Raw genomic sequence first — 25,422 nt, 5'->3', positions numbered from 1 at the left:
TCCAGGTGTAAATTCAGGATGAACCAAACATGCACAATAATCCTTACAAGTAAACTTTATTTGACCTTTGCACATTTCAATGCAGATGTCCAAGAGTTCAATGCTTCGGTACCTTCATACTTTGGTCATCTCAATGTCGAGTTGAATGTCAAAATTCACAGCAGATGTTTAACGTATGAAACTTTTTAAGGATGTCCCATCCTTCGGTGACTCTCCCAGTTGCTTTTTCTGTTGCAAACTGTGGCCATTTCCCAGAGAAAACACAATGACGTGGTGATGTCAACGATACCTGGCAATTACAAATCTGATTTGTTGATTAATTGTTAGGTGTCTTGCTCTAGTGTCATAATGCTTTATAAAGAAAACGGTTTAAATACCACTTTTAATTAAATCACAACATTTATTGTTTTTTGTACTGAATAAAAAGCCTGTTGTGAATTTGGTCACGCAAAACGTAGATTGAAAAGACATGTAAGTTCAAAAGTTTAGAGGTCAAATCAAGTCCTCAAAGAAACATATTGTATTTAGTTTCACTCTGCAATTTCACCTGAAAGCCGAATAGCCCGAACTTTCTGTGCAAAAATACTAAATGCGTGTAAAGAGTTGAGCCCCAGTGTTTTGGATTGTTTTCGACCAATTAAGGATCCACCAGGTAATGACTTGCATGTAATTTTCGACAGTCCTATAGCGCCGCCCGTGGTCGAACCGGTGTTCTCACGTAGGGCGTGATTGCGCGGCCCCTCCCCCTCACAGCCGATCTGGAAAAGAAAAAAACTTTTTTGTATCGAAGGAATCAACAGCCGCCATCTTGTTGTGGCTCGGAATAGGGATTTCGGTCCAACACTGGGTTTAACGTTGAAATCGAGCATGCTTTCCGCGGTATGACAGCATCCTCCCCCCGAAAATGAAATCTTAACATCGACTCGGAGACATTTTGTGCAGAAAAAAAGGAGAAATTGGATCGGTGGTCGTCGGACAGAAACGCTCGGTATATCCGATTTCCCCTTCAGAGTGCGGCGATTGAGCCCTGTCGCCGTTCGGGAGCAGCATTGTTTACCGTTCGCAAGCTGGCATCGGACCTTGGCTTTCGAAGTGAATTGCAAAATCCGCCCATTTTTGTGCACCCGTGCATTTTTGTGGAGCGTCTTGCTTTTTTTTTTTTTTTTTTTTTGCATGAAGAAATTTTGACGTCACGCAAAATGGGTACTTTTAACATTTAGAATTTACGACCTTTTCATCGGAATGCAGCAGTTCACCTGAATTCATTGGATTGACGTCTTCAAGTTCGATCTTTTCATGGGGAATCTTTTAATTGGGGTTATTTAATGCTAATAATGTGGGTGTTGGGTGTTGGATTATCATGGGGTGAATGGCGGTGGCGGAGCGGGGCGCTATTGCATCTCTTTTGAAGACACAGCACGGAGGAGCTAACTAACGCTAGCTTTTAACTTAGCTGATAGCTGGCGTCCAAGCTAGCTGTTAGTCGGTTAGCTAACGTTAGCAGGCTGTCACCTCGCTAATGTGCTAGCCGGAAAGCTTTGGGCTTGAGCGATCAACGAGCCTGTCACACAATAATTGCGGTTCTCGTCGAAACTGACCAGTGGTAGAAGGTAACCATGGCTGAAAACCTGCTGGACGTCGGACCTCCGAGCTCCAAGCGGCCGAAACTGAGTTCACCTGCCCTATCGGCGTCTGATGGACCAGGTAAAGGCCCCGCAAATGTTCCTGTTTAAATGCCATGACCGTTAGTGTTTGGTATGAGCACCTTTTGATCACATTTGTCAACACGCTTGCGGTTTGGGTTAAATGTTGACAGGCCGTGCATGTGTACTGGAATGCTTCGTAGTAAGTAACACTCACAGTATTTCCGAATGAATACCTGGCGACAGTTTAATTGCTGATGTTTACTTAGTATGGGTGTTGTCTATGCATAACCATTTGCAGTTTACACGCTAGTGTTGTCTCGTAGCTGTGAGCATTTATACTCAGAACAGAAAAATAGATCCAGAAATGCAACACGTGTTTTTTTTTAATGATCTGAAACATTTGAACAGTTTGTATGTGCACAAATGCGTAGATCTCTTAAATAAGATTTACAAAATCTGTTTGGATCCCCTTTTCCAACATAAGTTTTACTGTATTGTGGTTATCCGTGGCCATCCATCATTAGCGTTTTGCAGTGCTACACATTTATTGCACAGGTGTGCCTTAAGTTAAGACGGCCATATTGGGCCATTTTAAAACGTTGCAAACATGTCTTTTGTGGATCTTCGAGTTAAGATAATAAATGGGAGCAAAATAAAAGGTGTGTGTTTATCCTGGTTAAAAAATCATAATTTCCAATGTAATGTCGAAGAATTCAGAGTTAATAAACTGATAACAGTGAATAAGGGCATCACGTTTAACTACGCTATACGGTTCTTAAATCAGTTTCCCAATCTTAATTGAGCCTCGGCAAAAATGCAGTTCTATTCATTCATTCATCATCCAAACCGCTAAACCTCATGAGGGTCGTGGGGATGCTGCAGCCTATCCCAGCAGTCTTCGGGCGGTAGGCGAGGTACACCCTGAACCGGTCAGCAGCTACTCGCAGGGCACATAGACGAACAATCATTAAGATTTTACATGAGAAAGTAAAACTTTGTGGCACACCACCTCGTTATGTACATTGTCTTTTACTAAAGGGGCATTTCTAGTCCTGCAAAGTCCAAATAAAACTCTTCTAAATTTGATCCACCACAATGAAGAGTGCTGCTCACAAGCCTGTCAAGTTTGAATGGTTAAAGGAAATCTCCAAGCATGTACAATAAGGCTTCAAAATTGTGAAAAATTAAACAGTTCCCTCAAACATAATTAAAAAGTGTTGAGATAATTTCATCCCATGGACTACACTTGGAAAAAAATGGCGTGTTGAAGTTATGAAATTTTGTCAAGTGGTTGCACAAAATAAAATCAATGAGATACATTTTAAAGTGGATTATATCTATAGCTACTTTTAAACGAGACTACATATCTACTATCTTGATTCAGAGGAATTTGTTTTGTGCAACCACTGGACAAAATAAAATTGCATTGATTCAACAAAAACCTCTTCGCGTGTATGGGGAGAGGTTTGTCTAAAATCTAAATATTTTTAGAGAAGTGCTGCTAAGCACCGTTCGAATTCAAGTGAAAAATGTCGATTATCCAAAAATTAAAACCATTTGGCTGTTCATTCAGTGGAAATGTTTTTTTTCCTGTACCTTTAACCATGCAAAATGTTTTTTTTTATTATAATCAAATTACTGAATTATTAAATAAAATTTTCGGGAGAATATCTAAGTATTTTATAGCAAACCATATAAATACCAGTAAATCGTGACGAGCACACAGAATTATCGATTGCTAGTAATGTACTTGCTCATTACAACCCCTCAACACCAACACAACAAGAAAATACTAAACAGTTTGGTACATGTTTCTGCAGCCTGGTATAGAAATAATCAAATAACATGTTAGTTTAACACCGATTGATCATGTGCCAGTGATGCATGTGTTCAAATTAAGTACATCCAAAAGATTATTTTGTCTCCACACACACACACCCTCATGGTACTCTCCACAAAGCAAGAGAGGTGCCATTCAAAAAGATGGCAACTGCACTGTTTGCCTTGCCTCTCCAATTGACTAGCTATGGAGTGAACAAGTGTAACAATTTTATGCCTTCAATTTTTTTTTATTCATTTGGGGGTTATATGCACCCCAATTCACTCTGTTTTTTTTGGAAAGCAAATTTATCAGCTTTCTTTGAAGAAGTATGCATTTCACTTGCCGTCAATTAAACTCGCATTTTTGCTATTAGTGGACTTATTTGGCACCTGTGGTTGAGGGAAGAAAACTGTTTTTTATTTTTATTTTTTTAAATGGTGAAATTATTGAAGCATTTCTGACATTTTTCTTGTTTACGCTGCTACGTCAAGTTAAGTTTGTTCGCTAGTGTTGATTTTTAAGACCCGAGGCTAGTTGTATGATGATGAATTGAGACAGACAGCAGCTTTCGGGAATAACAAAAACTCGTGTACTGACGTCACAAATGTGCACAGTATGTTTTCTCATGCTCGCCGATTGAATCATCAATTGACATCAACAAGCACCTTGTCTGGAACAAAATCTTGATCAGAATGGGGGTCCATGTAAACGTGGACATGGTCGCTCTCTAAATTAAGTGAAGGCTGAACGATATGGCCTAAACTGTATATTACGGTATAAATGTAATCTCTTCAGTGTAATTGTATGTGGTCGCCAGCCAATCGCAGGGCACATATTCTTATTGGTCGATATTTTGTTCCAAACTATGCCATTTGTTCTGTTGTAACCAATCGATTGGAGTGAGTGACTAGGTATTATGCGCTTCACCTGTTAAGTACAGTAACAGCAAATTTTGTGAGTGGAGAATTTTGTCCCGTCATATCGCTGTGTGATCATGACGCGCACAGTTGCGTTGGAAGTCCGTCAAAACGAACAAACATAACAGTTTCCTTGTGGCTTCTCCTGAGACTTCTGTCCCCCTGCATGATGTGCTACCCAACCAAAACATTGCTTTGCATTTTTGGTGCACAGCCAAAGAGCCTGCAGGCATGCTTGGAGTGTGTGTGTATCTCTGTTCAGAAATGAATGGTGTTGCTGGCCATCAATGTGTCTGCTGCTTTGAAAGGAGGGACTGAGACATACGAGTGAGCAAAAAGACTGATAGTCCCTTTAAGCCTAAAACAAGCTTAGTTGACAATCAGGAAGACTAGAAAAGATATATTTTGTGTGTGAACACATTGAAATATCTCATTTGCAATCACATTTATGGAATGATTATGTTGTGAGCACATAGGCCCTATGGGGGTGTCAGATTTATAATGAGGTCTATAAATCCACCATCATTTATTTTCAAGTTTACTTGAGGTGCAGCGAGTATAAATAGGTAGTAGGAGTCAAAATATGCATCCTACCTTTAACAAATCACAGGTTCTCCCTGGACATGTTGGATTGTGGTTTCCCAGCTCTAAGAAGTAGATGTTTTAAAACGGCATAATATTTACAGATTCAGAAGAATTTGATATTTATTATTAAGCATTTAAGAGTGTGTGTATCATATCCAATTGTTCAACTAAAGAATGCGGATTAAGATTATAAAGTATTCTCTTTCTTTTCAATTCAAGATCTTGGATCACTGTCTTGGGACGATCTCGAAAATGACCTTCCAGATGAGTTAATCCCCAATGGTGGAGACTTGAGCCTTATGGGTGGGATGCCTACAAATGGTGGAAGCGCACCTGGCTCTGGTGGGCCTGGCGGCACTACTACGGTCCCAGATGCAGCTGCAAAACACAAGCAACTCTCCGAGCTTCTACGAGCTGGTAGCACCTCCACGATGACGGGTGTAGGATTGAGCTCCGGTAGCCCTCAACCTGGAAGCATGGGGCCTCAGCTTGGCACACCTTTGGGTAAGAGCCCCCTTGGCCAAGGTTCTCCCAACAATCACCCATCGCCTCAAGCCCAGAAAGCAGGAACACCAACCGGAGTAGCAGGGCAGAACAACAATGCTTCAACAATGAGTCTGAACAGCCCAGGCTTCAATCAGGCCTTGATGAATAATAGCCAGGGTCATTCCGGGCTGTTGACGCAGAGTGGGCAGCCCCAACCTGGGCAGGTCATGAATGGGGGACTTGGGCCTGGTGCTGGAAGAGGGCGAGGAGCAGGGGTGGTTGGCATGCAGTACCAGGGACAATCCATGCAAGGAGCTGCATCGGGAGCAAGCAGTGCTTTGGCAGACACTCTTACCCAGGGAGGACAGCAGATGGCTGCACATGCTACACTTAATGCAGGACAGCAAGCAAGCAACATGAATAAGGTAAGTTGCACCCCTTCCCACTTCACAAGCTTTTGAGTGACTTTCTGGCTGCGATAAGACTTTTTCTATAGAGTTCATCCAAGGTTGACGTTGACCTAGCATGCATTTCACACGCATAAAAGCTTTAACACCTGACAACATTCATATGTGTCATGATCCGTAGCATAAGGCATAAAATAACAGGAGTTTTGCAAGTCTAGTCTTGCTTTCTAATTTTTGAGAAGCAATATTTCACACGTTCATGCCAGCGGAGCTAAAGAAAGGGTTTTTAATCAAAATCAGGGATGTTCGATACAACTTTTCTCAGACTGATCCCAGTAACCGATGCCATGTTACGGACACTCGGGGCTGAATGATATGCAATATTGTCGTTGAATCAAGCGCTACCTATATTATTGCGATATTTAACATGTACCTCAAGAAATTATATTTTTATTATCTAATGAAGGAATGATAATTTTTTCAACGTGGCAAAATAAGACAGCTCAATATATCTGTGGCTAATTAATTGTAATTACTGTAATTAATGTTCAACAATGCACATTTAAGTTTGCGTCTGAGGTCAAATTCAGATAAAAGCATACAGTTCCATCAAAACTTTGCACTATGCAGATTACATGGGCCAATATCGCGATATCGATATTTTTTCGATATATTGCACAGCCCTAACCGATTCCACTTGTACCTTTGATATTTAAAATTTCCCCCGAAACAACGACGAATCCTTTTAAAGAAAGACCTACACAGTGATCCCTTGCCAATTCACGCGTCACCTTCACGAATGCGCTCCTTCGCGGGTTTTTAAATGATGGGAGAATGGTGTTTAAATACATGGCGATAGCGCGGGGCGTGCCTCTGAGCAATTTGCTTCACTGAGGACAAGCGCGGGGTGCGTGGCTGGCTGCCGCGCAGGTAGGAAAAAAGCACTGCCGTCCAGGATTCGGTCCAACGGTAATGAGCCCTGATCGCGTGGGGTGTGCCTCTGAGCAATGTGCGTCACTGCGAACGTGACCGAGTTCAAGCGCAGGAGGCGGCAGCCAGCCACGCGCACCGACCGGTGCAGAAGGACACGTGACAATATCACCTTTGTTCTTTTATTTACTGTAAAGGTACAATGTGGGAATGGTTCTTAAGGGAATAAGAAACGTTTATGTCGCGTAAAAGTATTGGGGAGGGTTTAAAAAGCTTTAATATTGTGTATTGGACCACAATGCAACTGGAGAGTCATGCCACAACGGTGATTCACTTTGGTTTCGCTATGTATGATGTTCCCTGGGTTAGTGTGTTGTAGTAATTCTGAGGTTGAACACTTTGCATTGTTGGCCAAGATGAATCATATTTTTAATTGACTTACAATACACCCAAGGCCTCTATCGGCCAACAAGAAACACTGTGTTAGAATTTTCAATACATTGGTAGTTAAATTTCTAAATAATGCATATACTGTTTCTACTTTGCGGATTTTCGTTTTTTGCGGTGGTTCTGGAACGCATCTCTCACGAAAACGAGGGATCACTGTCTATCACAAATATAGCAGTTCTCATTAAAATGAATTTAATGGCAATATTTTTCTATCTCTATACATATACAGATATGGCATCATTATGGGCATCTGTCAAACATGTATGCCTTCGGTTCCCAATCCTAAAGCGATTTGTTGAAATACGTCCGCGTATCGCCCTGATATCAATACTCGCCCACCCCAAATAAAAATATGACGAGACAGGCGATTTGAATGTCAGGCTGCAGTTTGTGTTGTACCAAGTACCGGTATAATATTGTGTATTTGAGCTGAAATAATGTGAGACCGACCGTAATTTCCAAATCCCGTTACTTGGGGGTCGAATACAATGAAAGCGCTCCAACTATCCGCCAGGGGGCTGGCACGTGGCGTGACTATGACACGCATCAGGTCCAATCCTTCACATATAAATAAATATCCAAGTCTGGATGTGTACTTTGCCACTAGCAGAGTAGCTTCTTGTAAAGGACCGTGTGTGCACATTTTTGAGTCGCTTTCCTGGAGCGCTCGCATTCACAAAAGCATGGCGCAACCGGCCCTGGTGCACTTAGGCATTACAGACTGCCCACTCAACTTTTTCGTTTTTCGTTTGAAGACACACTAGCTGGGTTTAGATTGAGCCATGTATTTCGATTGGAATGAATCCGAATGGCGTCACGGAATGCAAATGCCCCATATCTACACCTCGATTGGAATCAATTGTATCATTTGTATTGTACTCAGCCTTCGTTAATGTTACTCAGAATCAGTACAAGACGTGAAACAGTGGGACATTCAGGGCCATTGTTGCTGCTTGTGAAGTTATTGCTGCAAAATGAGTCTTAATGATGTCTTATATTTGATGTCTTTTCAGATTGGCCTGGGTAGCAATGGGGGTCCGTTTGTTGCTCAGTCCTATGGACAGGCTGCTGCAGGGCCTGGCCAGCAGCTCAACCCTCAGCAGCAGCTCCAGAACAAGTCGGCCCTTGCCAACAATCTACCACCTTTCCCAAATGAACTCAAGGGGGCAGCTGTCAACAGTGTGCCAAACATGGTCCGTGTGTCACCTATCATGCCATTACCTTTCTAGAAACAAGGGGTGGGAGAAGTAATTGATTGTTGGGTGCATTGCCATGTAGTTTCATTTCATGTTGTAAAATTGACTGTTTTAGTGACAAGTACATATATACAAACATATTATTAAGCATATACCTGATGCTGGGGGGGGGTGGACTTTTTAAGTCACACTTGTGTATTTTATTTTTTATCATCAATCTATACTCTTGGTTAGTCCACATGCCCATTAAGCGAGATGGCTGATGTTGTGGTTGCCAAAAAATAGGGTGGAAATTCATCTTCACTATAAAAAATATGACTATTAATTCTTAATTCACACAGTGAAGTAACTTGCTTTTAAAATCCAACAATCAGTGAAAGTACTTTTTCCAAAATAACTGTGGCGACACTGTATCTAAGCATTATGGTGTGACGGCCCAAAACTGCTGAACTACAAAATCTAATTGCATGTCTTTTAAGTTTGGCATTTGTGGTTGCGTGACAATATGAAAGACTTCATTTTAATAATTCAAGGCACTAATTTGCCTGACTTGTCCTTTTCACCTATGCAGCAGCCACAGCTACAGGCAGCCATGTTGCCACTGGCCGGCGGCGGAGGTGTGGCAGTGCCTTCAGCGGGCCCAACAGCCGACCCAGAGAAGCGCAAGCTGATCCAGCAGCAGCTGGTCCTGCTGCTCCATGCACACAAGTGCCAGCGGAGGGAGCAGGCCAATGGGGAGGTGCGGGCCTGTGCCCTACCTCACTGTCGCACCATGAAGAACGTCCTCAACCACATGACCCACTGCCAAGCTGGGAAGTCATGCCAGGGTACTAATGTGTAGTATTTAAGACTGGCAATGTATTTTAAGCAGTTTTTGTTATTTTACCAATGCTTACAATAAGGGGTTCACGTTTGCGTTGAGTCATGCACATGGTTGTAAACAGCATCCATGACGGTGCCAAATCCAGTCTGTTGTACACGCCCAAGTCCTTGTGCTGTTGCACAATCTCAGTCTCCTTCTGTGAGGATGAGAGGTCCAGCAGTGGTCCCAGCCTTTTTAAAGTCCCCAACTGGCGGCGATCAGGTCCCGTGGTCTTGTGTCGATGTATTTCTTTTTCACTGGTGGTTTCGGGTTTGTTGTTGGGGAAGCAGCAAACATTTCCTGGTTCAAGGGATAGAGTCCTCAGAGAAAATGATGCAGTTATCCATTCCGTGAAGTTGTCAGTGTTGTTCCCATGTGGATCACAGAGCATACTCCAGTCCGTAGTTTCAAAGCAGTTTTGCAGCTCATCGCTGGCTTCTTGACTCCGCACCCCAATGCGTTTTACTGGCGTGTTTAGTTTTCATCCAATGTTTTTCGTCTTAAATCTAGTCCTCCCGACTCCAGTTGACTATACTTTTTGCTTTAATGGTCATTTGCTTATGCTCGTTTACTTCATTACTGCACAAAAAAAGGTTTCAATATATTTATAGTTTGAATATGTTCATCATTATTTGAGTATGGACCCTGCTCTTTTGTTTCTTATCGCAGTGGCTCACTGTGCATCGTCCAGACAAATAATCTCCCACTGGAAGAATTGCACACGGCATGACTGTCCGGTCTGCCTGCCGCTGAAGAACGCCAGTGACAAGCGCACACAGCAGCGTAAGTACAAGCAATAGGCTCCTTGCATATTAACAATATTCGGAATGCTACCTGCCCTCAAACATATATGTACTACATTTAGTTTTCCCTCAACAGCTCAAAAAAATCCTGCTTTCTTTTCTTACAAGTGCCCAGATCATTTGACCATCCATTTTTCTGTAAAACGAAAGGTAACAAAATTAAGAATTAAAGAAACTGAATGCGACTGGTTAATTCTGAACACGCAGTCTTAAGAGGGTGTGCAACCACATTAATGGTGGAAGATGTTTAAAATACTGCAATTTATCTTGGTCTTATATTTTACATGTATCACAAAACGCTTGCATTTAATGTATTTGTAGACTTGTTATATTCACTGTCATTCAAAATGTCCACATGCAAAGTACAATTATTAACTGAATGCTTCTTTGACACTTTTCTTTAGCCATGCTGAGTTCCCCCAATACAAGTCTCCAAAATTCCATGTCTACGGTTGGTGTGGGCCAGTCGAGTGCCCCTACCATCAATACCTCAACCCCCATTGACCCCAGCTCCATGCAGAGAGCTTACGCAGCACTTGGGCTGCCTTATGGTAGCCAAGCCACTGGGCAGGCCCAGGCCTCAGGTCCAGGGCAGCCTACAGGTGCACAGAATGTTCAGGCCCAGCTTCCTCAACAGATGCGATCCATCAATGCGCTTGGTAATGTCTGACCCCGTTGTTTTGTTATGATTAGCTTCTGACAATTTTTTCCAGTTGTGCTGACAGAGTTTGTGTCGTTGCAGGTAACCAGATGGCCCTTACAGGTGCTGCAATGGGTGTGACGTCTTCAGAACAGTCCAATCTGCATACTGATTCTCTTTCCAACACACTCAACACTAACAAGTCAGCATAGTTTTGCTTGTCTGCAGCTTGACATTTTCATGATTTCAACACTTGAAAAATGTACTTTATGTCATTTCTCACCTGGTTTCTTCCATCTTTAGTCAGCTGTTGTCAGATGGTTCAGGTGTAGGCTCATTGGGCAACCTACCCACAGCAGCACCCATCTCCGCCACCGGCACTAGGAAAGCCTGGCATGAGCATGTCACCCAGGACTTGCGCAATCACCTCGTACACAAACTGTAAGTGTATAGCTTTACTGGAGATGGTATTTTAAGTCTTTTGTTTCTGTTCATAAGGCGGGGGGGCTGCAGGGTTCTGTATTGTGCCCCCTATTGTTTGTCATCTATATATGTTAACAACTTGGGTCAAATTGTGTCTGATGCATGTTTGCAATTTTATGCTGATGACACAACTCTGTTATTTACTGCTTTGGAGCAACTTTTTTTCAAGCTGTTGAATCCCCTGCACAAAGATATTGGCGCTATCCAGAACTTATTAACTCAAATTTGAATTCAAATTCATTCTACGGAATAATTGCGTTACCTGCATATCGTGTCATATTCAGTGGTGTGATGTAACCATGCATTCCTTGACTGTTGCTTGGATGCAGTTTAGATTCATTGCTCTCACTTCCCATGTTCCACTGCAGAGTGCAAGCCATATTTCCTACCCCTGACCCGGCAGCATTGAAGGACAGACGGATGGAGAACCTAGTTGCTTATGCTAGAAAGGTGGAGGGGGACATGTACGAGTCAGCAAATAGCCGGGTAGGTGCCCAAATTAACCAATTATTGATGTATTTATAAAACCCTGCCTCATAATCACCAAAGTTAGGCTGATATGATATTCATGTTACCTTCTGTGTAGGATGAATACTATCACTTCCTTGCGGAAAAAATATATAAAATCCAAAAGGAACTGGAAGAGAAGCGGCGCTCACGGCTACAGAAACAGATTATCAATCAGGCACCCATGGCTGCCCAGGGTGCTCAGCAACCAGGTCTCCCACAGCCCAACCCCTTGGGCCCCAGGCCACAGAGTAAGTATAAAAAAAATATTACAGGATTATAAAATTATGAAATGTCAAGTGTTCCGCTTTAGCCGTATTTTGCTATGGACAGTTCTCATCTGTTACCTATTCTGATTGTGTGTCTTTCATTGTGTTTAGATGGACCTAATCCTCTGCCCAACATGCCAAATCAAATCATGAACCGCATGCAGGTTTCACAAGGTATGTCTTATATTTTGGGCATACTGTTGTCATTACGTTTAATTAAAAAAACTGTTCAACTGCCGTCATTCAGTTCATTCAGAATGACTTGAATAACTTGATGCACTTGTTTTTACACTGCATCTGGGTGCCGATTGCTGAGTATTACTTGTTCTCTATTCTACAGGAATCAACCAATTTAATCACATGGCTCTGCCCAACGCCCAAATGTCGCAAACAACGATGGGGGCTCGCGCTGCCTCTCCAATGAACCACCCTCAACAAATGAACATGAGCTCCGTTCCAGCGGTGAGGAGGGCTGGGAAACCATTTAGAATGTTTTGCATTCCACCCTTATCACGCTCTCATTATTGTTATTCAACTGCTACGTATGCAAATGATCTTTGCCTGAAAAAAGCAAAATAGTGTCTTAATAGTGCCGTCTGCTTTTGCTGTCCAGGTGGGAATGTCACCCTCCCGGATGCCTCAAGCCCAGGGTATGATCACTGGTCACAACAGTGGCAACATGGTGGGCCAGACAGCCAGCCAGGGACAGTTTATGGCTCAGACTCAGTTCCCTCCTGGATCTACTGCCGTCTCTGCAACAGGGGCAATGAATGTCACATTGGCAGCTGGGATGGGTCAGCCACCAGCACAGGCTGCTGTTACTCAGGTGAGGCCTAAATGAGTGGTGTACACAAGCGTTTCAAATTCCAACAACCTCTCTACAAAAAGTTGGAAAGTTTTAGCCATTTGATCAAATGGGCATAATGTTATGCACACGATATCCCCAACTGAATTGACAGAATTGAGAAAACTTTGACACTAAAAATTTTAATAAAGCCATCATCACTTATTTTTAAGGGATCAGTAGAGTAAGGTTGAAGGATTAATCGAAGAACGTACTCGAATGCTATTTTCAACAACAACATAAAATGGCCGTAACCACGCCGTAAGCTCATTTGGTGCAGTTACTATCTCTTCTTTTGCTCCCCCTCTCTACGTCTATCTTTCTCCCCCTCTTTCGCTCACCTCTCGCCTTCCTTGTTGGATATGAAACCTCCGCTTCTAAATACATAATTTTTTTTCCTTAAAAATGGCTTACCAACTTAAATCCCACTTCGCATTGTGGCCAAAGGTAGAATCCTGGTCAGGTATTTCGCCATTTGGTGCTGTCAATAGTAAATCCTTGTTGTGGCTGATGCTTGAAACTTACAGTTGGTTTTCAAATCATTGCATTTACTGTAGTATTGTGAAGTTGGGCATCAGGATTTACCCTTTAATCAATCATACTAATCACTAATTCATAAATGAAATTTGATTTGTTCCCATTGCAAGGTGTTCTCTAAGCCAAAAGCTGACCCTGCTGTGTGGCGTGGTGATTGTCTGATCGGTTTACTTGGTTTGTCTGCTTACTGTGTGCTCGTCCGCCTTCCTTTTGTGTGCGTGCGTGTGTGCGTGCGTGTGTCTTCTCCAGCAGCAACAGCAGCCGAGTGCTAACCTCCCCATGAATGCACTTGGTCCCTCGCTGGGCCCTCAGCTAGCCTCTTCCCAAACCCCCTTGCACTCAACTCCTCCTCCTGCGACCTCCTCCGCCTCCACGGCTGGGGCGGGCACTAACCTGCCCCTCCCTCAGTCCTCCAGCCGTAGTGCCACTCCCACCTTGTCTGGCCTTGCGTCTGTCCAAGGTGTCACCCCATCCTGCCCAACTCAGCCCCAAACACAGGTGGAGATCCCCTCCTCAGCACAGACGCAGCCCCCGCCTCAGCCCTTGCCTCAGCCCCCCACCACACCGGTGAGCCTGAGCTGCTACGCATGCCCTCCACTCTGACCCCTGCAAACTCGCTCTCATGTGCCAACCCGTCCCATCGTCTTCACCTCGCTGTCTGATAATTGCATTTCACCAGTCTCTGTAGCATCCATGACACCTGGATTGTTGCATTTTTTAGGGGAAGCGTGAAATTCATGTGGGAGGCGTTTATCTGTGCTGTACATTCAGCTACGCATGCAACTGCTCAGTTGATCTACGGGTTGTGTATCACAGCTTCACTTTTCTTTCTTTGCCCTACAGCTGTCTCAACCAGGGCCTAGCCTGGATAACCGGGTCCCCACGCCGGCCTCAGCTGCTAGTGCGGACCTGCACTCGCAGCATGTTGCAGCTGACCTGCCTGTCAAGGAGGTCAAAACAGAGGCACACAATGACAAGCTTGAGTTTGGGGCCGCTGGCGGCAAAATTGAACCCAAAATGGAGGTGCGTTTAATCTACATTTCCCACAAGCCTCTTAATTGATTCTTGAGATGCTTCTTTTACCTCAGAGTATTTTACATTATAAGGGTGCATATAAAAAAAACTAATGACTTGTTGTCCTTCTTTGTAGACTGATGACGACTCGAGTTCCTCGTTGGTGAAGAAGGAGGAGACGGAGGAAAAGCAAGAGACAATGGAAGTAGAGGAGAAAAAGATGGAACCGAAGACAGAGCCTAAAAAAGAGGAAGTGGAAGGAACCAACAGAACAACCTCCTCTTCGCCCTCTCGGAAGAAAGGTCAGTCGGTGAAACCAAGCCATGACCAGGATGAAGATTGTTGTGCTCTTGAGCAAAGAAAACAAAACAATTTTGCAAATTGACTAAGACATTGAATTCTTTTGTGTAAACCCACTACCTATAAACTCACCAACCACCAGATGTTATCATGCAAGTAACTTTATAATTATTTTTCTTTTAAATCTCTCTTCTTTCAGTCTTCAAGCCTGAGGAGTTGCGGCAGGCTCTGATGCCAACTTTGGAATCGCTCTATAGGCAGGATTCCGAGTCATTGCCCTTCAGACAGCCAGTAGACCCGATGCTCCTGTGTATTCCAGTAGGTAGCTCATGAAAACATGCTTCACACAAACATGCACCTGTGAAAATGCACGCCCACTGTCATGCAGTGTTTTAGGGATGCTCAGAATCAGCCTATCATGTGGAATTTGATCATTGTTTAATGTAATGTTGCATTACATGTTGAAGCAGTGGAAGCATAGTGGATTCCAAACAACCAACTGTTCTAAAAAAAATAAAAAAAATTACAAAAAAAAAAGGCATTTTGTGTAAGAGAAGCTTACATGGCACAAATGGAATTTTGAAGTTTCACAAATAAGCGGCATCATTTGTGTCGCAGTGTTTGAAATAACAATAATATAAAAAATGTGTATTGCCCCATCTTAATTGTATTGCTACTGAATGCTTTTGAAGTACAAACTAATAAAATTTATCGTGAATATTGCAACAGGGGATCCTTGAAAAAGTACTGAACAAGTAATGATTTGCATTTTAATCACAATCTGATAAAGTGGCACTTGCTAATCGCAAAGGCTGTGACTTGACTTTATTGAGAGCGGAGTTGAGCGGTTCAGAAGCAGGCAAGAGATGGCAACGCTGTAATTAAAGCCTGCCAAGCTAACTGCCTACAAGCTTTTGTGAGTTTTCCGTCCCAGGAGACCTTAAGTACTTTCTGTTTCGGCTGCCCTCATATGTTTGAGCGCAGCGTGGGTGATAAACACAAAGTGTCTATGCTGATAGAACTCTTGTACGTAAGTCACCTCATCAATGTAAAATCAAGCGTTGACTTCGATGCACGTGTCGCTGATGTTTGAGCACACATGCGTGTGTGACAACTGTGGGCAGATTTTGAGTCATCGGATTGCAAGAATTAAAGTGTAGACCGATGAAATGGTCCTCATTTATTGATGAGGCGCCACCGCCGCTTGTTATGCATGCTGGGACTTATCAGTTTTGGAAAATTTTATGTCAGAAGCAGGTATAATCTCGTTTTGCTTACATGTTAGTTAGCATGTATCTGCTGTGTAACCCAAGACTTGTCCTCTCTGTCTCTCTCTGTAGGACTACTTTGACATAGTTAAAAATCCAATCGATCTGTCCACAATCAAACGCAAACTGGACACAGGCCAGTACCAGGATCCATGGCAATACGTTGATGATGTCTGGCTGATGTTCAACAATGCGTGGCTGTACAACCGCAAGACATCCCGCGTGTACAAGTGTTGCTCCAAGCTGGCCGAGGTTTTTGAGGCAGAGATTGACCCCGTCATGCAAAGCCTGGGTTACTGCTGCGGGAGGAAGGTATGTTGTACAAAGAAAAGTGAATATGAGACATGTCAAAGATTAGCATTATTTTGTGTAAATTACACGAAAAAAAAAAAAAAATCCCTTTTGAGAAGTTTTCACCTTTCTTTTTTTGCCACGTTTTTCTGCAGTTTGAGTTTTCCCCACAAACCCTCTGTTGTTATGGGAAACAGCTCTGCACCATCCCAACTGGAGGCACATATTACAGTTACCAGAACAGGTAACCCATCATCAGACCATTTCTTTGTTGTAACAATTTGAATCGCACCTAAAAAAAAGAAAGAAAAGAAAACCCTGCACCGTGTTACCCACTCACGTTTCAAACCAGACAACTGCAGTGATGAGAGAGCATGCCGAAAAGTTCGACACATTGGTAAACAATCGAGAATAATTCACAGTGCTTCAACATCAGTGGCAAATAATGGCACTTAAACACCCAAATAACTTCCATTCATTGCTATACACCTCAACCACTGCGTGGTAGTTTGAGCCACGTTCCATTGCACCCCCTGCAGTATCGATCCTGTAATGACAGTCATTTTCTCCAATGACTGCACGTGGATCAGAAAGCAGCAGGGATTATATCCTTCATTTAACTAATTGCAGAAAGAAACGTTCTCCATGACACAACTTTACAAGTCCATAAGTAATTGTGGCCATAATCTAAAGGTTGTTTTGGTGTTCGTTTAGGAACTTGTGGCATTTCAATTTCGGCTATACTTAATGTGCTCAATGCAACATATTCATTCATCCAGGTACCATTTTTGTGAGAAGTGCTTCAATGAGATTCAGGGAGAGAGTGTGACATTAGGGGATGATCCTGCACAGCCACAGACGTAAGTAAACAGACTAATAACAAACATACAGGTGGCCCAGTTACATACATTATGAAAGTACGAGCAGCTCATAGACTTGATGTGTCGGAACTGTGATGTCGGGCTCACTTTTTCTCGCTCATCTGCTGTACATTCCCTGTCAGGATGATATCAAAAGACCAGTTTGAAAAAAAGAAGAACGATGTACTGGAACCTGAGCCGTAAGTAGACACAAACCCACACACCCCTTTAAACTTTTTCATGCTGATATTGCTTTAGTACAAAGTTAGTTGCATCACTTCCGTAGTAAACCTAATGACGAACTCTCAAAACGTGATCGCCCTCTCGTAATTAAAAAAAAATCTAACCTCATCTTGCTGCCCAAGAAAACAATAAGAATCTTATTGTTTGAAAGGTCTTACGTCCTTCCAAACAAGTACCTCCTCTCACAGGTACGCATTTGTGAAGAGTGGCATTTGTTAAAAGGCAATTAACGTCCGCATGCCTTTATCATAATGCTGATTTTGTCGTCATTGTAAATATGTCGTATGTTTGCTTCTCTTTAGGTTTGTTGAATGTAAAGATTGTGGGCGGAAGATGCACCAGATATGTGTCTTGCACTATGAGGTTATTTGGCCATCTGGGTGAGAAATCCAACGTGTTCGTAATCGACGTAATTGAAAATGTCTCGTTCTCACAGTGAATGTTTTGTCTAACTATTCCCAATCAACAGATTCATCTGTGATAACTGCTTGAAGAAGAGTGGAAAAACACGGAAGGATAACAAGTTCTCAGCAAAACGTTGGTATCATTTTCTTTGAATCTTTCTGTTTTTCCTGTGAGTGTGCACAATCCTTGATACAAATTGAACATCTCAATTTTCCTTCCAAATTTCCTTGTTTGACATACCGTAGGGTTACAGTCAACACGACTCGGAATGTATATAGAGGATCGTGTGAATAAATTCTTGAAGAGACAGAACCACCCGGAAGCTGGAGAGGTGTTTGTGCGAGTGGTTGCAAGCTCTGACAAAACGGTGGAGGTGAAACAAGGCATGAAAGCGAGGTGAGAACACTCCCGACCGACCAAGGTACAAATGAGCAGTTTGCTGCGCTACATTTTCTACAAGCCCTCACAGAAAATTATGGAATCACTGCTCATTGATGATCATTCAAATTTATGTAGGCGGTGATTCTTTAATTTACCGTGGAGGGAGCTACACCAAGCACACTTTGAGACTCACTTCATGTGAAATAATTTGTTTGCAGCAAGTAAAATGGGCAACTTCCTTTATGTAGTTGAAAAGGAGCCAAAACCAATATTTTCAAAAAACGTGCTTTGCCACATAACTAAGTCATCTTTCCTCATCAGTTATAAAACGATTACACGTTGCAAACAATGCATCATAATGTTTACCAACGTGCACGAATTGGGAAATGCGATTTCATGCTCTTTTAACCCAAAGCAACAGAATTGAAATCATCAAATGTTGAAACTCAATTGTGCTTTAAAGATCTATGTGATTACATGCAAAAACTTGAAAATGAGCTGCACACATGACACATTTTTTTCATTTGACTATAATCGCACGTCTTTAAATAATTGTTTTCCCTCGACGATTTCAGGTTTGTGGATACGGGTGAGATGCCAGAGACCTTTCCCTACAGAACCAAAGCACTTTTTGCCTTTGAAGAGATTGATGGCGTCGATGTGTGCTTCTTTGGCATGCATGTCCAGGAGTACGGCTCTGAATGCCCGTTCCCCAACACTAGGTCTGTACATGGGATGATTCATTTGTGGTTTGAGGCTTTCTGTGGGTTGAATGATCCGAATCTCCAATTTTCTACCCTCACAGACGAGTCTACATATCATACCTTGACAGTATTCACTTCTTCAAACCTCGAGTTTTGAGAACAGCGGTGTACCATGAGATCCTAATCGGCTATCTGGAATATGCCAAGAAACTCGGGTAACAACCCCACATGGATGGATTACATATATTTTGTTCACATCACAAACGGTTCTCCAGTGTAACCTTTTGGTCTGTGCTTGTGTGAAGCTATGCTCAAGGTCACATTTGGGCGTGTCCACCAAGTGAGGGAGATGACTACATCTTCCACTGTCATCCTCCCGAGCAGAAGATTCCCAAACCTAAGAGGCTTCAGGACTGGTATCGGAAAATGCTGGACAAGGCCTTCGGAGAAAGAATCTTGCACGACTACAAGGTGAACATAATGACCATAACAAAATAAAATAATAAGAGTTAGCATAAAACAAACAGTATAGAATGTACTGAGCTAAGCTCAGAATACCTAACAGTAAATGAAATGTTATGTTAGTTTAAAAGAAGAAAATCTAGAGATAAGCATTTGAAAACCTTGTGATGATAAACGGTTGGGGATGCCCCGCTGTGGGTCTTTGAGTTCACGCTGGGTATTACTAAAAAGCTAGTATTGAAGGACCTGAGGGTCAGTGAGGTTTGATATGGTAAAAGATCTAGGAGATAATTACTTCAACTTGATTTCGCCTCTATTTTTGGCAGTTCCCGTGCCGAGTTTCACACCGCTTGCAACATTTGCCATTTTGTATGTATGACGGACATTTTAACTAAATTACTAATGCTTTGTGTCTTCTACACAGGATATTTTCAAACAGGCAACTGAGGACCGACTAACCAGCGCCAATGAGTTGCCCTATTTTGAAGGAGACTTCTGGCCCAATGTTCTGGAAGAAAGTATCAAGGAGCTCGAGCAGGAGGAGGAGGAGAGAAAAAAAGAGGAGAACACTGCTGCTTCTGAAACGCCAGAGGTTTGTCAACAATTTTAAACTTATTTTATTCTAGAGTAGTGTGAATTTGGTGAATCTATTTATATGCTACTCTTTCATGTGCTCTCAGGGTACCCCAAGTGACAGCAAAAATGCTAAGAAGAAAAACAACAAGAAGACAAATAAAAACAAAAGCAGCATGAGTCGAGCTAACAAGAAGAAGCCCGGAATGCCGAACGTGGCGAATGATTTGTCCCAGAAGCTTTATGCCACCATGGAGAAGCACAAAGAGGTGAGTGAGACTCGTTTACAGCGAAGGTACAGAACTGTTTTTGGTGACCATCAATGATGGTTGTGGGTGTATATTTTTACATGAAAGTTGTTTGTTGTTTGATTGCTGTAGGTGTTCTTTGTAATCCACCTCCACTCCGGCCCCATGGTCAACACTTTGCCCCCGATTATCGACCCGGACCCCTTGCTCTCCTGTGACCTGATGGATGGCCGTGATGCTTTCCTGACTTTGGCCAGGGACAAACATTGGGAGTTCAGCTCTCTCAGGAGATGCAAGTGGAGCACCATGTGTATGCTCGTTGAGCTGCACAACCAGGGACAAGACCGCTTTGTGTACACTTGCAATGAATGCAAGCATCACGTCGAGACACGGTGGCACTGCACAGTGTGCGAGGTATGTTACCCTTGTGACAAATGCATGTTTTGCATACTCTCCTAGGTTTTACCTGTCGTTACCTTTATGTCCTTAAAATGGATGTCACACATTGTAGTTATTTAAAAAAAAAAAACAAAAAAACAAGTGCTGAAGATTTACAAAGTTAGGGGTATAGTCATGTTATTGACCTTGTCCCTGTCTTCCATTTCACAGGACTTCGACCTTTGTATTAATTGTTATAATGCAAAGGGTCATGAGCACCAGATGGTGAAATGGGGTCTCGGCTTGGATGATGACAGCAACAGCCAGAGTGGCGAGGCCTCAAAGAGCCCACAGGAAAGCCGGCGGTTGAGCATCCAGCGTTGCATCCAGTCTCTCGTCCACGCTTGTCAGTGCCGCAACGCCAACTGTTCTCTGCCGTCCTGCCAGAAGATGAAGAGAGTGGTGCAGCACACCAAGTGTTGCAAGCGGAAAACAAATGGTGGCTGTCCTGTGTGCAAGCAGCTTATTGCTCTATGCTGTTACCATGCAAAGAACTGTCAGGAGAATAAGTGTCCGGTGCCATTCTGCCTGAATATCAAGCACAAGCTTCGCCACCAGCAGCTGCAACACAGACTCCAGCAGGCTCACTTAATGAAGAGAAGAATGGCTACCATGCAAGGCAGAACCATGCCACTACCGTCCCCGCCGGCGTCAGCTGCTCCAACAACTCCCACTTCCCATACCCAGCCCAACACACCCCAGACGCCACAGCAGTCGCTGTCCAGTCAGCCTCAGACCCCCAACTCTGCAGGTGTCATGTCGCCCTCGTTCCCCAGCGCACCTCGAAACGGACAGCCTCAAGCAACTGTGCCCCAGGGTAAGCCAGGGCCCCAAGCCTCCCCTCTGCATCAGCAACCCTCCCCTGTTCCACAGCCACCTCAGCCGCAACAAATGCAGCAGCAGCAGCAGCAGCAGCAGCCTCCTCTCGCTGCTGTCAAGATGGCACGCCACATTGAGTTGATGGCACAGGCCCAACAGAACCAGCAGAACTATCTGGTCAACATGAATGGCTTGCCCATGAACCCCCAGCAGCCACAGCAGCGTATGGCAGGACCGATGCAAGCACCCATGCAGATGGTACCAGGACCTCGGGGACCACAGGTCATGCAACCAAACATGGCCCCAGGTCAATGGCCTGGACCTGCCGGGCCCATACAGGCTGCACAAACTCAACAGCAAGGCCTTGTTCCAGGCCAGAACCCCCAACAGGCCATGACCATGCAGCGAACCATGATGGCCCCTGGACAGCAACCTCCGGGCCAGAGGATGCTCATTCCACAGCAGCCTGGTGCAAGGCCACAGGCACCACAGAGACCTGGTGCCATAGCCCCCAATGCTCTTCAGGATCTTCTCCGTACCCTCAAGTCTCCCAGCTCACCTCAGCAGCAACAGCAAGTCCTCAACATCCTCAAATCAAACCCTCAGCTAATGGCTGCCTTCATCAAACAACGAACAGCCAAGTACCACGCCAACCAACCGCAGCAGCCCGGTCAGCAGCCAGGTTTGCCCACAATGCAGACCATGGCCATGCCGGGAGGCACTGTGCAGAGGCCAGGGATGCCATCTCAACAGTCTCAGCAGCCTCCTGCTCAGGGTATGGCAGCGATGGGGGCTCAAGGGCAGGTGATGAACGCAGCACATAACACCAATCCGCAGATTCAAGAGCTCTATCGTCGGCAACTGTTAAGACAGCAGCAGCAGCAGCAACAACAACAACAGCAGCAGCAGCAGCAGCAACAACAACAACAACAGCAACAGCAGCAACCGCAACAGCAACAGGGAGTGATGCCTCAGGGACACCCTGGCCAGTTCCCTGCCCAGGCTCAGGGCACAGCAGCTACGTACTCGCAGCTCCGCATGCAACAACAGCAGATGCAAGCCATGCAAGCAGGCGCAGGAGCAGCTGGCGGCCCAATGGGCCAGCTACCATCAATGGCTCAGATGGCTCAGCCGGGCATGGGAATGGACCCTGCTCAAAAAATGCTCCATCAACGATTGCTGCAGCAGCAACAGCAACAACAACAGCAGCAGCAACAACAGCAGCAACAGCAGCAACAACAACAGCAGCAGCAGCAACAACAACAACAACAACAACAACAACAACAACAACAACAGCAGCAGCCGCCGCCGCCGCCGCAACAGCAGCAGCAGCAGCAGCAGCAGCAGCAGCAGCAGCAACCGCTGCAACAACAGCAGCAGCAGCCGCTGCAACAACAGCAGCAGCAGCCGCAGCAACAACAGCAGCCGCAGCAGCAGCCGCCGCCGCAGCAGCAGCAACTTCCTCAGCAGCAGGCCGTCCTCAAGCAGCAGATGGCTTCTCCCGCACAGCCCAGCCCCATGAGTCCCCAGACCCACCTGCTTGCTGGCCAGCCCTCCCTCGCCAACAGTCTCAGCAACCAAGTCCGCTCTCCTGCCCCTGTTCAATCCCCACGTCCACCCTCGCAGCCACCACCACATTCCAGTCCCTCGCCGCAGATCCAGAACCAGCCCCAGCCCTCCCCGCAGCACCCGCCTCCATCCCACTCCAGTTCCCCCCACCATGGACTTGGGGGCCCACTGTCTGGGTCCATGGAACAGGGACACCTGGGGACACCAGAACAAAGCGCCATGCTACCCCAGCTTAATCCTCCTAACCGAGGGGTACTAAATAGCGACTTGAGCATGGTGGGAGATGCTACAGGAGACACTCTAGAGAAGTTTGTGGAGGGATTGTAGCATTTCTGTTGAGAAATGAAGAACCTACCGCGTCTCAGTACCTGAGACCCCTCCTAGATTCTTCCTAACTTCCCCTCAGACTCTTTATCTAAGAGGGCTTTGTTTGTTCTTTCTACTATTGAGATCTTTTTTGTACCTGTATAAAAAACTGTTGTAAAAACAAAAAAGAGAATTTGGTAGAGGAAGAAAAAAAAAATAAAAGTCCAACACCCCGTGAAAAGGAAATATTCCTTAGTTAAGGTTTTTCCCCCCCCCCCCTTCCTGAAAATGTAACGGGGTTTGCAATTCGCTTCTTAAAATGCAATTTAAGTCACAAAGAATATATTTTTTGGTTGAGACCAAATGTGTTCAATACGCAATTTATTTTTGGTTGGTTCTTGGTGTGATTTCATACCATCCTCATTTTTCTTTTTTTTTTTTTTGTAAATGTACAATTGCATTATATTATTCATATCTTTTGTACCATTAGAAAAAAAAACAATCTTTTGTGTTTAAGTTGCGGCACCGGGCCAGGTTTTTGTTCTGTTCTCAAGTTGTCGTTCCTGGCATTTGTGGTCACGCGTTAAACCATTGCTCCAATATGATGTGCCGAGGGACTGAGACCTATCTCTTCTCTGTGTGTATGAAGAGCACTCAGTTGTATTAAAATAGGAAATGGACTGTGGCAGGTTGTTTACACAGACATGTATACAGGTGCACATGAAGACACCGATGCAAACCTCACACTCACTAAAAGAATCACACATCCTACTGGTTTCACAAATCCCCTAAAACTAAGATTTACAGCCTCCATCTCAGATCCCTGGAAGTTGGAAACTCTTGTTTTGCAGGTGTAGAAAATTGTTACTTTGACATTAAAAAAAAAGAAATTGTCATGCTTTTTTGATACAAATATTGTAAAGAGAAAGAGACCAGTGACTTGAGGTGTGAGGTCCAAAGATCATCCAACCTTTAAATTATACACTAAAGTGCGTTTGAAGAATGGAGGCACCATCAAAATTCTCTTGGGAGTCATCAAGGCTCATTCCTCTTACAAAAAACTTGAACGGGTGGGAAGAGTTTGCTTTTTCTCCTATTGTAAAGCCAATATTAAGCAAAATACTATAAATATAAGAGAGAACGAAAACACTGTACAAACTGGTAAAAGGCTCATTTCTTACTTCTATACCATATTGTTAAATAAACTGCAACAGATGAACTACAGAACTGTTGACTAAATCATGAAGGATCACTACTATTCATATTGTGAGGGCCTCAGTGTGGTTTCACTTCAGCCGCTTTATTCCCTTGAGTGGTATGACGGCTGGGATAGGCTCCAGCACTCCCGCGACCCCCGTGGGGACTAAGCGGTTCAGAAAATGGTTGGATGGATGGATGGTTATGGAATGTGCAATCATTCAAGAGCTGCTGTCTGCCACAGCTCACGCCCAGTCACTCCACGCACACTGACAGCTCACTTGGATCACAAACTACAGTGGCACCCTCTATTCATGTCGAATAGGGACTTGAATGGAAGATATTTGTGTGTTGGATGGGGTTGGGGGTTGAAACCTCGAATCTGCCAATCCGCGGGTGCCAAACCGCGACTATGCGGGTCCCATTCTGGGAAGTGCGCGATTTCGACAAATCGTTTCAGCTCAAGATTCATGATAGAGGTAAAACGCAATGGGCGCATCTGCACATTTTCTCGTATTCCGACAACCACTTGATTTAAATACGAGAAAATAGAAAATGTTGAGTACAATTGGGATTGCAGTCAAATGTTGCTGTGGGAAGTGTAGTTGTTCCATCACCTGGAAACCATGGCCATGCGATGTGAGATATATATATATATATATATATATATATATATATATATATATATATATATATATATATATATTTTTTTAAGTACAAAAACGGATAACTGGTGCTTTGAAATATCTGTTCTTTTCATAATTTCATTAGTAAATTTCAGCCGAGTCGTCCACGGTGTATGTGCTGCATGGACAATTATGCAGTCAAATCAGAAGTCAGCTTTTTTTTTTTTTACTTTTTTTTTTTTTACAAGGCTCAAACCCCAGCTATATAAAAACAAATATTCATTCTGACTGTCCCGGTGCAAATTTGGTAAAAGCAAAGTGACATTTTCAAATA

The 25,422-nt window shown here is 43.9% G+C and overlaps 1 protein-coding gene across 3 annotated transcripts; it reads left to right on the top strand.

Annotated features, from left to right (window-relative positions):
* Positions 1-776: 776 nt before the first annotated feature.
* crebbpa (CREB binding protein a) lies at positions 777-24,489 on the top strand. Of its 3 annotated transcripts, none has more exons than XM_037257852.1 (31): positions 777-1,704; positions 5,190-5,881; positions 8,257-8,436; positions 9,011-9,266; positions 9,971-10,084; positions 10,509-10,763; positions 10,847-10,946; positions 11,048-11,185; positions 11,596-11,713; positions 11,814-11,985; positions 12,115-12,177; positions 12,344-12,465; positions 12,617-12,829; positions 13,637-13,951; positions 14,228-14,407; positions 14,535-14,700; positions 14,898-15,016; positions 16,039-16,278; positions 16,413-16,501; positions 17,037-17,117; positions 17,261-17,317; positions 17,663-17,740; positions 17,830-17,897; positions 18,011-18,161; positions 18,722-18,868; positions 18,952-19,065; positions 19,156-19,321; positions 19,737-19,904; positions 19,993-20,154; positions 20,266-20,547; positions 20,743-24,489. In XM_037257852.1, the coding sequence occupies exons 1-31, from the start codon at positions 1,617-1,619 to the stop codon at positions 23,284-23,286; spliced, it is 7,638 nt and encodes a 2,545-aa protein (XP_037113747.1). In that variant the 5' UTR covers positions 777-1,616; the 3' UTR covers positions 23,287-24,489. The 3 variants fall into 3 exon arrangements, with proteins under 3 accessions (XP_037113747.1, XP_037113740.1, XP_037113755.1); XM_037257845.1 differs by having other exon boundaries at positions 13,634-13,951; XM_037257860.1 differs by lacking the exon at positions 13,637-13,951.
* Positions 24,490-25,422: the final 933 nt, after the last annotated feature.

Source organism: Syngnathus acus, chromosome 1 (assembly GCF_901709675.1).
Source record: "Syngnathus acus chromosome 1, fSynAcu1.2, whole genome shotgun sequence".
In the NCBI taxonomy this organism is placed as follows: domain Eukaryota; kingdom Metazoa; phylum Chordata; class Actinopteri; order Syngnathiformes; family Syngnathidae; genus Syngnathus; species Syngnathus acus.
The sequence above is the reverse complement of the archived record's forward strand: the minus strand, read 5'-3'. Positions and strand labels throughout refer to the sequence as shown.

Excerpts from the sequence above, each read along its gene's own strand:
- crebbpa (XM_037257845.1), top strand. The coding sequence starts at position 1,617 with ATGGCTGAAAACCTGCTGGACGTCGGACCTCCGAGCTCCAAGCGGCCG. Across the intron at positions 1,705-5,189 it reads ATCGGCGTCTGATGGACCAG|ATCTTGGATCACTGTCTTGG; the intron begins GTAAAGGCCCCG and ends TTTCAATTCAAG. Across the intron at positions 17,741-17,829 it reads GAGGTTATTTGGCCATCTGG|ATTCATCTGTGATAACTGCT; the intron begins GTGAGAAATCCA and ends CCCAATCAACAG.